Raw genomic sequence first — 16759 nt, forward strand, 5'->3', positions numbered from 1 at the left:
CTGCAATCATTCAACAGTCATACTTATACAAATAAAGATCCAACCTGAATAAAAATTTATAAACAAAGCAAAGATTAAATATTCCATGTACCTACCTGTGTGAAGCAGCAGCAGCCTTCGAGCTGCGGTGCTTCAGGCAGGCTTTCCTTCCATCAGTGGCTGGACGGCAGCCGAAGAAAGAGCAAGCAGCTCAGGGAGAGGCAGCCAGATACACACTTTTAAACTTATATTTGCAGAATGGATGCTGTATTCTCAACACCACTTATTATGCAATGATTCGTCATCAATTCACTGCATAGGAGAGAATTGATTAAAGCTCACCGCACCAGGAACGTCGTAGCCCGCAGGTTGATGGGCAGGAGACCTTACCCATGTCGACAATATCGAGCCCGGCGCGAGGCTGATTGTGTCAAAAGGCTGTGTTTCTGCAGAGAAGTTGTCGCTGAGATCTGTGATATGCTCAGAACGCCAACTGCCTTGTCTATTGCAGTGAAGGTAACAGCTGCACTTTCTTTCGATCCTTTGGGATCGTTTCAGTCCACAACTAGAGATGTGTGTGCCATCTCAACGTGCAATACATGACTGCATTTACCAGATCACGGCTGCACTGTATGCGCGAAGGAATGACATCATCAATTTCCCAATGACCGCACAAGTGATCCATGAGAGAGCTGTGGGCTTCTTCAGGATTGCTGGCTTCCCAAAGATACAGGGCTGCATTGATTGTACCCACATAGCCTTGCGAGCACCTGTGGAGGATTCCGAGCAGTACCGGAATAGGAAAGGTTTCCACTCCATCAATGTGCAGCTCGTGTGTGACGACAAGCAGCGCATCATGTCAGTCGATGTGAGATACCCTGGCAGCATCCATGATGCGTTCATCCTACACGACAGCGTTATATCTGACCTGTTTGAGCAGCAGCCAGAAGGGCAGAGCTGGCTACTGGGAGACAAAAGGTACGGCCTGACCACCTGGCTCATGACACCCCTACGCGTGACACGGTCAGAAGCCGACCGTCAATACAACATGGCGCACATTGCGACGCACAGCATCATTTGAGAGGACCATTGGCACATTAAAACAGTGATTCCGATGCCTGGACCATTCCGGAGGACACTTGCTATACTCTCCTCAGATTGTCGGTCACTTCACTGTTATGTGCTGCATGCTCCATAATTTAGCCATCATGAGGCAACAGGAGCTGGTAGTGGAACCAGAAGACTTATGTGAGAGTCCAGTGCCTGATAGTATTACGGAACAGCAGGATGTGGATGATGATGATGACAACGATGTTTAGGAAAGCATGCAAAAGTGCCTGATGCCGGAGCACTAGGTCGGGGGAGGGCCGTCCATCGTGCTCCTTTTAGCGATTGCTCAAGTCTTACGCCAGCAGCTCATCCGTGAACGCTTCAATTACTGATGCCTGAGGGCTCTGCGACCACTGTTGCGCATGGACATGTTTATTCTTTGCAGTTGTTCCTACGTTGTGTTGTGTTAATGGAACCTGAAACAGTTAAGGAAAAATATTTTATTGAAAAGTTAATGTCACTGTAATAAAATATTGTATCAAACTTTACTTTTTAATATGACTCTTGAAGATCACTTAAAGACTTTAAGATCACCTAAAAACTTGTACCGTCACAAAACAATCTCTGTGAAAAATCTTACACTCTCAAGAACACTTAAACTTCAGGATCACTTTTTAGGTGCAAAATTAAATAAGATAGAAAATGTGAGAGCATTTACATTACAAGATCACTTTAAAACCCTAAGATCACTTATAAGTTGTAAAGTTACAAAACTTTAAGAATTTTAATGTGAAATACGCTACTACAGCTACATCAAGACCAAAAAACAAAAGCAGCAAAGAAAGGCTGCAACCATGTCTCATCCACATCTCAGTGAATGTTCACTTCACTCCTTCATGGGGGTGTCATTTGATTGGCGGGGCTGTGTGCCCTTATTGCAGCAGCTACCTCCATGATGGCCTGTGCCGCTACTTGCATGCTGTCCCTGATGGCCTGTGCCGTCGATTGCACTCCCTCGGACATTCCCTCCCGAAGTTCCCGTGTCATTGCTGCTATTTCTCCCGTCAGGACCGTCCCCTCTTCACCCACTGCACTGATGCCACCGCTGAGTGATCGGGTAAGCTCATTGGTCTCCACACCAATGCCACAACCTGAGCCGCATCTGTTGCACGCTGCATCTCGGGAGAGCGTGTCTCCAATCTCCTCCTTTGCCTGGGTCTGCCTCGTGGCACCACTACACTGGGCGGCGCCTGGCACGGACGGTGGGACGCTCTGTGTTGCAAGAGGCACCACTACACAGGGAGGCGCACGGTGGGACGCTCTGTGTTCCAGACGGCAGTACTAGAGAGCAAGGCACGGGCTGGGAAGGTGGGGTGCTCAGTGTTCCAGATGACAGCACTCGAGTGCGAGCCGTGGGCTGGGATGGTGGATGAATGGGTGTAAACTGCTCCATGATATCACCAGCAGCACTGGGACCCGCAAAGTCGGAATCAAAACCATAGAAGGCAGAACCAGAACCTATGCGAGTGGGAGGCGCAGGCTCGGAAGGTAGTGCACTGACTGTAGACTGCTGCATTACACCAGCAGCACCACTGGGACCCGCAACATTAGAATCCAAACCATGGAAGGTAGAACCAAAACCTATGCTAGGGGTTGAAACTCTGATGCCCCTTGATGGGGGCTCATAAACATTAATTTGGAAGCTCTCCCCTGCAGACATTTCAGTCATCGTTGCCATCATCCAGTCTGGATCGTCCGCATCTGGTTGTACTGATTCTTGTTCTGTATCTTCAGGATCCTCAGGGTTGGCAGCAGCAGCAGCAACAACATCTTCTGCAAAATACATCAGAACAGTCAAATGTTTAACAGCAAGGGAGGGGGCAGGATGGGTGGCATGAGTACTCTCTCACATAGCAGGCTAGGCAGCAGGTTGATTTGAAGGGCCACGATGCATTTTCAGGACTTGCCCTCTTCCTCGCTTGCGTGCTCGCTGTACTAATTGCTTTTCTCCATGTACGACTCATCATCGCAGCTACCCTCTGTTCCAAGGGTGTCAGTGGATGCAGATTGGGCGTGCCTCCTCCTGTCAGAGTTGCTTCCCTTTTGTTGTGGGCCAATTTCTTCTGCAAAGAGTAAAATATAACTTTTTACAGAGTGCGTCTTTCTGCAAGGTGGGACATACAGATAGTCACGTTACAATTACAATTACATTAAAAATGGAAAATATTACTTACACTAACTACTTGACCAAGGTTGTGCCATTTCTTTTTACACTGGCTTCCAGATCTAATGGTATGCACCAATGCGTAGTAATCTTCTGCAATTTGGTGCTGGCTTTTCTTTTGGTGGCATTTATCTGTTGCTGGTATCTAGCTCCTGCCATCTCTGCTCAATGACATTGACTAATATCTCCACTTCCTCATGCAAGAAATTTTTTGTTATTGGTAGACGTTGTTCCATTGCAAAGTTGAATTGACACCCTTATTTTTCAAAACATACAGTCCTTAATTTGCATGCACCAATGCAGCACCCGTTCTGCAAGTTTAGCAGCGAAAAGCTGCACTCACTGATTTCAGCTGGTGATTTATTCAACAGTGCTGCTAAAAGCACTCCTTCAGACACACAAAAACTCACTCAAATTAAATCACAAGCCTTTCCAGGGGTCCACGAGACAAATCTTCACTTCCTCTAGTCCCTTTAAAAATGGCCGAGTGCCAATGTTTATGTGCCACTGCGCCTGCGCGCACACGCAGGATTGCCGGCAAGACGGTGCCTTATTTAAATTAGTCCTGCACCCCCATTACTTGTAGAATCGGCGCGAGTCTCTTGCTCCGCTGTTCTGTGCGCGCCGCACCAAGCTGCTGAAGACCTGCAGGGAGCCGGAAAATATGCAAGTATTTTTTCGGCGCACTTTCCAGCGCGAAACACGGCATCCAGGTCGGGGCCGTGCCGTTTTAGGTGCGGCCTGAAACTTGGGCCCATAGAATGGTTACAGCACAGAAGGCGGCTATTAGTCCCGTCAAGCCCATGCCGGCTCTCTGCAAGAGCACTTCAGCTAGCCCCACTCCCCTGCCCTTTCCCCATAGCCCTGCAAATTTTTTCCCTTCAGGTACTTTCCATTTTGAAAGCCACGATTGAATTTGCCTCCACCACTGTTTCAGGCAGTGCATTCCAGATCATAATCACTCGCTGCATAAAGTTTTTTTCTTCTGCCAATCACCTTAAATCTTTGTGCTCTGGTTCTTGACCCTTCTGCCAATGGGAACAGTTTCTCTCTACTCTGTCCAGACCCCTCATGATTTTGAACACCTCTATCAAATCTCCTCTCGACCTTCACTGCTCTAAGGAGAACAACCCCAGCTTCTCCAATCTATCCACGTAACTGAAGTCCCTCATCCCTGGAATCATTCTTGTAAATCTTTTTTGCACCCTTCACATGGCCTTCATATCCTTCCTAAAGTGCGGTTCCCAGAATTGGACACAATTCTCCAGTTGAGGCCGAACCAGTGTTTTATAAAGGTTCATCATAACTTCCTTGCTTTTGTACACTATGCCTCTATTTATGAAGCCCAGAATCCCATATGCTTTTTTAACCGTTTATCAACCTGCCCTGCCAGCTTCAACAATTTGTGCATCTAAAGCCTCGGGTCTCTCTGTTCATGTACCCCCTTTAGAAATTGTACCTTTCAGTTTATATTGCCTCTTCTCGTTCTTCCTACCAAAATGTATCACATTGCACTTTTCTGCGTTAAATTTCATCTGCCACATGTCCGCCCATTCCATCAGCCTGTCTGTCGTCTTGACGTCTGTCACTATCTCCACTGTTCACTATATTTGCAAGTTTTGTGGCATCTGCACATTTTGAAATTTTGCCCTGTACACCCACATCCAAGTCATTAATATATATATCAAGAAAAGCAGTGCTCCTCGTACCGGCGTCCTGGGGAACACCACTATATACCTTCCTCCAGTCCGATAAGCAACCATTCACCACTACTCTTGTTTCCTGTCACTTTGCCAATTTCATATCCATGCTGCCACTGTCCCTTTTATTCCATGGGCTTCAGCTTTGCTGGCAAGCCTATTATGTGGCACTTTATCAGCATGCTACCAAGATTTGCCTTTGCTATCTTTTGTGTAGAATACAGGCTGCAGGGTCTCTCAACCAGCTGTTTAAAATATCTAGAGATTGTGATTTTTTTTTTCTCTTTCTCTAAAATTCCTATCAAGACCACTGAGTTGACATTCCTTTTTTGATCACTGTGTAACCTATATTCAGTTTTAACAAGATTGGTTCTAATCTTTTCTGCCAGGATAGTGTAATGGTTTTGATGTTTGTCAGGATAAAGTGATTAACTGCTGTTCGTATATCAGTCTTAGTCCTAACAATGACATTTTAAATGTTCATCATTCTTCCACTTCAATTTCTCCAGGTCATATTTACTGAAATATTACTGCACTGATATGTATTTTGGTTGGCATCATCAGTTCTGTTCATTTTAAGATTTTTTTTGGTTTCATAGGAAATTGCAATCTGTGAATGTAAGAATGCATTTGAAGCACCTGAATGTGTATTTGGAAGAATCAAAATACATGTGTTGGTAGGGGTGGTTGGTGTGCATCTTTTCTTGTCACTTCAAAGTGCAGTTTAAAAAAAAAAGTGTACATTGTTAGAATTTGAATAAACACAATGATTGTATGACATTTTTTATACTGTGTCCACTTCAAATTTCACTCTTCCAAACTTCAGTTGTAACTGAAGAAAGCATTTTGAGATCTAATTTTAGGGTGAAGCACTAATCATTGTTTGAGGTGATTTAATTAAGAAAGTTGCTTTTGGCTTAAGTGCAATTTTCCCTATCGTATACTACAAGAGTCAAGCTTTTTGTCATTGGGAGTTGCTTGAGTGCATACTTTGAAGCCTCGCAGGCTTCAAGTGAGATTTAAATCAATGTTCCTGTTAATTGACACATACGTCAAGCAGTAAATACTATCCATCCCAGTGTTCTGATTTAGGCCTTTTCCAAACATCTGGGCCCACAAAATTCAAGTGGGACAAACCAGCAAGCAAGAAATGTATGCGCAAATTCATGCCTGGTTTTGTGGGCTGGATTGCCAAAGCTAATGGGCCATAATTTGATTGTGCTTGGCACCAATATGCTGGATGAACCAATGATACGGTTGTGTTGTTTCCAGCTGAATTGTGCAGTATTCGTCAACCAAGAGAGCTGCATTGTGGATTGAACATGTCTTGATACTGTTGTTGACTAGAGTAACTCTCCCAACCACATTGATGCACTGATATAAATAAAGGTTCAAATGAACATATCCTGTATTTTAGCCTGGGGCCTGAGGGAGTCACCACGTCATTAGAGTTACCAAGCTACACAAAGCTTCCAAATGTACACAGAAAATCTGCCCGTAAAATTTGTTACATAGAACTAATTCCTTTCCGTCACATCTATACTGTCATCTGTCAGTTTGTATTTGTGAATGAGAGCAGCTGTGCATGCTGTAAAAGGGCGTTGTCTTTGATATAAATTAATTTCTAATCCCAAGCAGCTGGGAAACAGTATTGGTTTAACAAAATGGCACCAGAATTGCAATACATTTCAGTTTTAGATGGTACACTTGAAAATAGTTAATTAATTACATTGAGATGTGGCTCACCCAATGAATTTGCTGAGCCACAGAGATAAGGAAGGTCCTTGGTTCATTTTGTCTCAACTTGGTTCACTGATCTCACCTGGGTGGCAAAAAAAAATGCAACACATGGCCTCACTGCCTTTGAGGAGGGGTTTCACAGTTCTTAAAAATGTACCAAGGGAATCCTATGGATAGATGGGCTAGATAGAATCAAACGTCTTCTCCCTTAATATGTAAATCAGCCAGAGCGCTCACTCCTGACAAGTGATCCCTGCTGGAAGTGCACATATCTGGTCACCTGAGGGCAGGACCAGCCTTGGCTATGATGCCCTTTGTCATATAACCTGCTGCACTCACTCCAAGGATCACACTTAAATAATGGCCACTGCAAAGTACCAGAAGGAGATCATGGAAACCATGGAACCTTCAAGAATTTAATGCCATTAGGTAAGGAGGGGAGTTTTAAAAAAAAAAGTGAGGGACAAAACTAATTGATTTGGAACCATAGGAACATCTTGGTGAAATTGTCTTCTAAGGTATATTGATTGTCTGTAAAATGTTCTCATTGCAATGCTTGTTTCTGAAAATATTTCATGGAGATTTTTTCCCTCCTATTTTCAGTTGAAATATCACGCCCGTCTCTGGTGAGCCCCTCCAATAACATCCGTCGAACGTCCTCATTGGACACGCTTGCAGCTCCCTACCTCACTGGTCAGTGGCCACGTGATGTGCACAGCCATTCTGCCCCTTGTATGAGAGATAAAGCTACACAGGTATGTGAAAGTGAACTCATTTACTTCGAGTATGTTTTATTTTTATGGAGAGCATAGGAATGGGAGTAGGCCATTTAGCTTCTCGAGCCATTTTCGCCATTGTTACAGCATGGCTAATCTGTACCTCCACTCCATTTACCCAGCTTTGCTCCATATCCCTTGACACCCTTGCCTAACAAAAACCATCGATCCCAGTCTTGAAGAAAATTTCAATTGACTCAGTATCCACAGCCTTTTGGGGGAGAGTTCCAGATTTCCAGTACCCTTTGCGGGAAAAAGTGCTTCCTGATTTCGCTCCTCAATAGCCTAGATCTAATTTTAAGATTGTTCCCTGTTGTTTTGGATTCCCCTATCAGAGGAAATAGTTTCTCTGTACCTACCCTATTGAATTGCATAATTAAAAATATATTTTGATTAAATAACCCCTCAGCCATTGAAACTCGAGGGAATACAAACCACGTTTATGCAACCTGCCGTCATTTAAAACTTTAAGGCCTGCTATCATTCTTGTGAATCTCCCTCCTGCAAGGCCAAAATATTTTTTAATTTATTTGTATATGGGAACTGGGCGTCGCTGGCAAGGCCGGCATTTTTTGCCCATCCCTAATAGCCCTTGAGAAGGTGGTGGTGAGTTGTCTTCTTGAACCCCTGCAGTCTTTGTGGTCAAGGTACTCCCACAGTGCTGATTTTGTCAGTGGCTTGGTACAACTGAGTGGCTCACTAGGCCATTTCAGAGGGCAGTTAAGAGTCAACTACATTGCTGTGGTCTGGAGTCACATAGGCCAGAGTGGGTAAGGATGGCAGATTTCCTTCCCTAAAGGACATTACTGAACCAGATGGGTTTTTCTGACAATCTGGTAGTTTCATGGTCACCATTACTGATTCTTGCGTGCTTTTTTTTTCCAGATTTATTTAATTAACTGAATTTAAATTCCTCCAGCTGCCATGGTGGGATTTGAACTCATGTCTCTGGATTATTCGTTCAGGCCTCTGGATTACTAGTTCAGCAACATAACCACTATGCTACCGTACCCCTATCTTTTGAGGTTCAGTGCCCAAAGCTGAACATAGTACTCCAGATGGGTTCAGACGAGGCTCACTTACTTTTGTATTCAAACCCCCTTGAGCTAAAGACCAACATTCCATTAGCCGTTTTGATTACTTTTTCTACTTGTGCACTAGCTTTTATTGATTTGTGTACATGGATATCTCAAGTCTTTTGCTGATGAGATAATTTTCAATTTGTCTTTCTAAAGTGGATGACCTCTCGCTTCACTACATTGAGCTCCATTTGCTGTAGTTTAATCAATGACCCTTTGTAACTTTCTCCTCCCATCCACACAACTTAATGTTTCCCTCTAACTTAGTATTATCTGCTAACTTTGGCATGCAATTCCCTATTTCTTCATCCAAGTCGTTTAATATATATGATGAAAAGCTGAGGCCTCAGTAGAGATCCCTGGGAACATCATTAGTCACATCCTGCCAATTAGAGAATGAAACCTCTGTCCCTACTGTCTCCTACCTCCCAACCTTAACTACCCTTGTCATTAAGGTTACCTCTGATTCCGTGTGCTTCATCCATAAACACTTCCCATTCGCCATGTTAGTGAGCTCAAAAATTTTAACAAAATTCAGACACCAGTAAATAGCCAGAAATGTTGCATGTGATCAAAGTAGGGAAGATACTTGAGAAATTAAAAATATTTTAAAATTCAGAACCATTTTCTTCATTTACAAACACATTCTTACTATCAGCCTATTAGTAGATGAACCCCACTTAACATGCCTTCTCAGTATATTTCTTAATCCCTTCGTCTCAGGAATTCATCTGATTGCCTCCTGAGCCCTTTTATACAAGAGCTGATCTGCCTTGATGGCTTCCTTCGGTGACTTACTACTTCTATTACCTTTTGGATGTACTTCCACCTGACTTCCCTTCTTTAATGCTAACTTCCTATCTTTTTTTTGTGTCCCCTGATATTAGAACTTCATGAGCAGTTTCCCAAAATCAATTTTGTCAATTCCAGTCGTAATGAAAGTGGCGCCAGTGTTGAAATGCAGTCTTACACTAGAAACGTATCTGATGAATGACATAAACTGTCTTGAAAGGTGCAAAGATCATGATGTACTCGCACTGCATAATAGGGATTTCCTTTCCAACTGCAATTCATTGCTATCCATTTCCATTGCCTGCACAGCTGCATATGCAACCAGGTTGTATCTTAGTAGCAAGCAGTCTCTAATCTGGGATGACCACTTTGTGTTCCCCTTGGGATTTATGTCAAATTGTTGCATTATTATTCCAAACCTGAAGCTGAGATGCTTCGGATGTTTCTGTGATTAAAAGTTGCCTCCTGTAGCTCAGTGTGTGAAGTTTTTCCTGCTCCAAAGCAGGTATTTATGTAATTCAGTAGTGTCCGCCTGCAAAAATGTTGAAAAATTGCTTTTTTAATATTTTTCAGAATCCGCTTTCAGTAACATTTTTTATCTTCCTGGGCACTGTTTATGATCTGTTTACGTTGCAAAACCTTTCCACCGAAAGTTGTTAGCAGTTGTGTCAGTTTGGCTTAATTGGTCGTACTCTTGTCGCTTGGTGATTGTGTGGGTTCAAACCCCATGCAAGTTCTTGAACCTCTAATATAGGTTGACAGTCTTGCAGTTCTGAGGGGTTACTACCCTTTGAAGAGGAGGTGCGCCGACCTTGTAGAAGAAAAACCGCATTGAAAACTTACCTCGGTATTCTCACTGCTGCAGGAACATCGCAAGTCCTTGGCATCGCGCACCACAAGCAGTGAGGGGATGGAGCCAGGTCCTGGCGCTGCACAGTGCCGGGACCTCTGCACATGCGCATTAGTGTGTGCGCATGTGCAGTAGCTCCTTGTCCTCACAATCTCTGCAGACTGTGTGGGAGAGGCCCGAAGCATGCCGTCCCTAGCCCTGGCGGAGTGGGCTCCCTCATCGGCTTTCCCTGCCGCGTTTTCCCCCCCACCCCCCCCCCCCCCCCCCCATTACCGATGCCGCGTTGAGCTTAGCCTTCCGGTGTGCGTCTTGCCACCCCAGCTCTGGCTGAATGGGCTCCCTCATAGGCGACCAGCTGCTAGTGTTTTTCTGCAGTAAAGCTTTGCTTGAAGGTAGGACTTCTATTTTTTATTTGTCTGTTGATTTTTAAAAAAAAATTTATTTTATGTGGTCCTAAATTCTTCTTTGATTTACATTCAAGTTTACTCTTCTGCGTTCAAAAGGAATTCTGTAAAATAGTTTGGCTGAAACTCTTATTTACAGGACTTGCTATAATGTATTTGCTAGTTTACTAATCCATTTTGAATCTACCGTAGTTGTTTAGTACTTTGTAAGTTTTGGTGCTAGGTGCAGGTCCTCTCAGCTGCCTTGTAATTTTTTATTATTAAATGCTTATTTTTGTGCTTTGTTTAGTGCTTGGTGCTTTAAATGTACTGCTTTGTTCAGTGCTTGGTGCTTTAAATTACTTATGCTTCTTTAATGTTGTTGTGAAGGTGTTTAGTGCTTTGTAAGGTCCTCTCACTTCTCCGCACGCACGCACACACACACACACACACACACACACACACACACACACACACACACACACACACACACACACACACACACACACACACACACCCCTCTGGCTACCTGCACTGATTTCTTAGCTCACCGCAAGATTTTTCTGTGCGGACACAAATGGCCACATACGTTGGCCGAAGTTAGTTTGGAGTAACTTTTAGCTGTCTAAACTTGCTTAAATAGCCAAAACAGGCGTAAGTGGCTGGTAATGCCCCCTTTTGGGGAAAAAAAAACTAAACTTAAAAAAAAAACCTAACTAACTCACTTACACTGGAGCAAATTAAATGAGCAGAATTGCAATTTTTAAGATACTCCAAAAAAAAATCAAGTTGCTCCAAAAAAAAAACGGAGCAACTCCTGGGGAAACTTGAGCTCGATTATGTTAAATCCAGTCCTGGTGCTTCAGGTAGACTTCAAAGATCTGTGGCACAATTTGATAAAGAGCAGGGAGTTTTTCCTTTTGTCCTGGCCAACATTTCTCCTTCACCTAAATGGATCTAAAAATCAGATTAGTTTGTTGATTTTATTGTTGAAATATTGCTGAACGCAACATGACGCTGTCTGCCTATATAATGGATACTGCACTTCAGAGCAATTTATTGTATGCAAATAGAGATTTTTAGATGTTATGAGACACTATATAAATGCAAATCTTTCCCGTGCTCTTTAAATTGCAGGATTGATTTCAGAACACTAGCTGTGTATCACTGTATTACGTGTATCCAAATCATGTCTGATTTGTATTTCAGCTGTTAACCTTCCCAGTGTTGAATGCAGGTTAATTCACAACAGCATTGCTTAGGCTGTCTTGTTGCCAAAGCAAAATGGCAGTTTCACAGCAACAATGTTGGTTCTAAGCATGTCTTTTTGCTGCCATGGACAAATTGTCTGGATGGGTTGAGGGTTGGCTTAGAAACAAAAAAGGGTGGTGAAAAATAAGTGCTCTGCCTGGTGAAAAAGTAACCAGTGTTTAATAGCAGTCTGTTCTGGGACCTCTGCTGTTCACAACATTTGAATGACATGGAACAGAGTTTCTGTAGTGTATTTAGCATTATGTTTGTGGACAGGTATGTGGGCAGCTAATTAAAAAGAAGATTGATTATCTTCAAATAGAGGTAACTCTTAATATGTAGATGGACTGACATGTGGCACATATAGTTTAATCTGGATAAATGTAGCCAATGTATATAGGAGCACCTAACAGTAAATGTGTAACATGAAAGTGGGATGAAAACTTTTGGAACTTATCAAAAATCATACACTGAAAAGGTCGGATCAAGAATCAACAAGGTGACTTGGATACTGAGCACATTGGATAACCAGTCTGAGCACACCAGTTACACTGGTAATGTGAGGCTAATTCTGGAGTGTGGTATGCAGTTTTAGTTATTCTACCTCAAAGAATGTTGGATGCAATAGAGGACTCGAGCGACTAGGGTGATTCTGGGATTAAGTTATGAAGGAACGCTTGTTGACCAACTAATTTTTGCTGCAATAAAGAGAAAAATTATGCAATAAAAAAAATATATATATATAAGAATACTGCTGGTTCTGTGAACCTGTTGAATCAAATTGTGAATTGTTTGACAAGTTTAGTGTTGTAAGAAGCAGCTCACCTATTGATTTACAGTCACCTCTGATACTTTAGCTAGATCAACTATTGCATCAGCTAATTCTGTGAACAATGATGTTGCTTAGTATTTATAACACAGAAACCAGCCATTTGGCCCAACAAGCCCATGCAGGTGTTTATGCTCCATACAAGACTCCTCCTATCCTTCACTCTAACCCCATCAACATATTCTCTCTCTCACTCATGTTTAGCTAGCTTCCCCTTGAATGCATCTATGCTAGTTCTTGGATGTTTCAAAAAGTGCTAATAGTAATAGGTATTAATAGCCTTTCCACCATCTATAAGGAACAAGTCAGTAGTGTGATGGAATACTCTCCACTTGCCTGGATGAGTGCTGCTCCAACCACACTCAACTTGATACCACCCAGGACCAAGCAGATTGCTTGATTGGCACCCTATCCAGCATCTTAAACATTCACTCCCTCCCCCACCGGCGCACTGTGGCTGCAGTGTGTACCATCTACGAGACGCACTGCAGCAACTTGATAAAGCTTCTTCGTCAGCACCTGCCAAACAACCTGTGACCTTTACCACCTAGAAGGACAAGGACAGCAAACACATGGGAACACCACCGCCTGCAGGTTCCCCTCCAAGTCAGCCACCATCCTGACTTGGAAATATATTGTTGTTCCTTCATTGTCGTTAGGTCAATATCCTGGAAATCCCTCCCTAACAGCACTGTGGGAGCATCTTCACCTCAGTCTGCGGCGGTTCAAGAAGGCCTAATCACCACCACCTTCTCGAGGACAATTAGGAATGGGCAATAAATGCTGGCCTTGTCGGTGATGCCCACATCCAATGAGTGAATTTAAAGAACTGATTCTTTTCATTAATGAACTGAATGCTAGCACAAGATATATCTTGCACAAATATTAAGTTAAATAGTAATGGTACATGTGGCTAGTCAGAGATCTGAATTAGAAAATTAAATTGGATAGTGAGCATAGGACTTGAAAACACGAGTACTAAATTCACAAGGCTCAAGCAAAGTTTAGAGATTAGAAGAAAAACAATTCCCTCAGGATTTGTGGAACAAGATCCCAGGGAAGGATGTTAAGTTGGGATCAGTTGACCACTCTTTAAAAAGTAGCTGCCATGTTAGCTGTTGAGAGTTTGGAGGCTGTAAATATTAATAGTATTTGGAGGGCAGAATGGGGAAGAAACTAAGCATTCTTTAAAGTAGAGGATCACCAGATGGTTCAGGAGACTAATGTATCATAGAACATGGAATCTGAATGGAATGGCCTTGTATTAATTGGCATTTTCCTGCTTGATTTTCAAGAAATTCCATAAACAAATAACACAAGTAACTTTTGTGTCTTGCATCAATTAGACCGCCTCATTTATAATGTGAAATAGAGCCACATTGAAACCAAATTTACACCTGCCTAATCCATATACAGGACTGACATTCCAGTGCCACGTGACAACTGAAATCTCCTTAATTGCTCAGCACGAGTTCTCCCAATTCCCCTTGGGTTGGCCATAGTTGCAGAAGCACCACTACTGTTAAACATGATGGACTAAATTTTGCTGTAGCAGGACATCTAACAGCATCTGTCATTAGTTTGCCATTAGTTAGACTTGCCCTTGCATTGACTAGGTTTTTTAATTTTTGCATGGTAAGTTGCTGAAAGTGCGAGCTGGTATTACCGCAGTGAGGGAAACAGGGCATCTGGGACGTGAGCGAACATGGCAAGCAACTGTTTATCTCAACCAAACTGATTGAAGAATCGTGAAATTAGCAGCACAAGTACTGAGAAAGGTGTAAATTTAGAATGGGTGAATTAAATGCCAAATCAGATACAGGAAAAGAAAGATTGGATTGAGAGGAAAGAAAGAGACACAGGAAGTGTTTTTTAATATTTTACCTTTTTTAAATCTCCAACAACAATTAATGAGACTCCACACTTGTGTTTGGCAGTACTTAACATTTATCACTTCAAAAACATACGTAGACAGGAACGGACAAGACATGACTTTGAGTTTAGTTTGTATCTATTGCGCAAATAGAACATCTTCACACCATTCAATGGTGAGGCAGACAGCGAGATGCCATTTTCGCGAAGCTAACGGCAGAGCGGTACAGTCAGAGAGCAATTTTTGGATATTTGAGTTTAACCGTGCAATTGCTGTATCATTTGCACAAAACAGTGAGCACCATTAGCCTCCCCATTAGTTTGACAGCAAATTATGGCTCATTATGTATATGCAAGCTATGTGCTGTGCTATAATGCTCCCAGGAATTAAAAGTGCTAATATTTGGTTTCACACGGCTTGCTTCAGTTAATGAAAAGAATAATTTAATACCTAGTCATAGTTTCCTATTACCATTTTTTAAAAACAACCAAGATAAGTGTTGTAAACTTGACATTTAAAAAAAAATGCTAGGATTGATGCGATTCATGCATTACCCATCTTGCAATATGTACTAATGCTTAAGCCAGGCTAACTTGAATAGCTTACTGCTTCTTAAAAAAAAATTGAATTTGAACCCTTTCTCCTGCACCATCCCTCAAGTTGCATGTTTACACATCTCATCTGTCTGTCCCTATTGGCTGTAATGCATTTACTAACCGTAATTCTGAGATTTCTACCCTTGAGATCTTTTGCCTTAATGTATTTACTAGCTATTGAAACTGACCTCGCAAAAATTTTAACCTGGTGTTTCCTATGTTGTGTTACGTTAACCACAACCTCAAGAGTTAAATTGTGTATCCTTGCACTTGGGAGATAGTGTATTCTACAGTACTGTCAGTTGAGACATCGATCCTCCTTAATTATAGAGTCCTGTACAGCTATTACCACCACCTTCTGTTCAGTTTCCCCCTCGCTTCCGTCCCTCAGATAGCCCTTCGCTCTATGGCTTTGCTCCTGGTACCTGTCCCTGTGCCACCACCATTGTTTGTATGCTAGGTATCAAGGACCTCTTAGACAATGTTAAAAGCTCAGGGATCCCTTCTACTTTCAACTCTAGTCTCTCTCTTGCCCTGACAAGTGGTTACCCACTTACTGCCTCCCTTCACTATCCAATATCTCTCAATTTGTGGAGTGACCACCATTTGAAATGTGTTCCAGAAAAAACACTCCATCCTATTTGTTGCATAGTGTAAACAAATTGTTCCTTGAGCTCAGAATTCTACTTGAGAATTGTAATCCACTGACACTTGATACAAGTTGACTTCCTCTGGACACCTTTGGATTAAGGATGGCCCATTATCATGCACTGTTGTATATCACATAAGCTGTCCCATGACCTCCATTTCTCTGTGCTGGTCCCTTTTTAAATGTGATGAGGGATTGTAGAATAGTTAGCAGTGTAAAAGGGCCTGCATACTTTGAGGGGTTGAAGCATTAATCTAATGCCGTGTTTTCCTGCAGGTGTCTTGGTTTTTAAAAATATCCTTTACTTAAACAAAAAAAGCACAATTGAGAATCTAATCAGAAACTAACTTTTTACATAACTACTTTCTAACTACTGCTTTCAAGAATTTTTGATACTGGTTTTTACTTCTACATCAAACTTACTTGCTAAAATAATAAATTCACTGCAGAGCCATAAAGTTTAATTTGTTGTATTCAATGGCCCACAGGTGTTTATAGAACAACAACCTTGTGTGCAAATATTTCCACCTGGGTTTAGATTTGACATGCACATGCTGGTTGTCTGAACTGGAAGTTTTTGCTGTGCATCTTAGAGTGAAGCACACCAGAATGCGGCAAGTTTCATTCTTATGTAGCTTTACCTGTGGCAATGTCATCAGATTGTCTCCTTTTCTAGCATGGGTCACTGAATGGAGCAATTGCAGTATCAATTTCCTCTTGTATGTGCCTGCTTGACTCTGAATTCACTCCAAGCTCAGTGTTGTGTCTATGTGGCACCACTTTTTTTTCCCCTGCAGGTTTGTGCCTACTATATCCAACATGATGAATTCATAATTCTAGCTTTGCCAGCAAAAGTGCTGAGTAGAGGCCAGATGCTTCTGCAAGGAGGGAAGGAGATCGGAACGAACTATCTGGGCTGCTTTTGAAATCCGCCATGCAGTCATGTCTAACGGATCATTTGCTCCCCTTTTGCCCATGGGCGAGCCAG

General features: G+C 42.4%; 1 protein-coding gene across 2 annotated transcripts in view; it reads left to right on the plus strand.

The window, feature by feature from the left end:
- fam117bb (family with sequence similarity 117 member Bb) overlaps positions 1–16759 on the plus strand; it is a 289990-nt gene that overhangs the window by 50568 nt on the left and 222663 nt on the right. For both annotated transcript variants that reach the window (XM_070876236.1, XM_070876237.1), the window contains exon 2: positions 7297–7448. In XM_070876236.1, coding sequence (XP_070732337.1) covers positions 7297–7448 — 152 coding nt within the window. The remainder of the gene's footprint in view (positions 1–7296; positions 7449–16759) is intronic.

The sequence above is a fragment of the Pristiophorus japonicus genome, chromosome 3 (assembly GCF_044704955.1).
Source record: "Pristiophorus japonicus isolate sPriJap1 chromosome 3, sPriJap1.hap1, whole genome shotgun sequence".
NCBI classification, from domain to species: Eukaryota; Metazoa; Chordata; class Chondrichthyes; family Pristiophoridae; genus Pristiophorus; species Pristiophorus japonicus.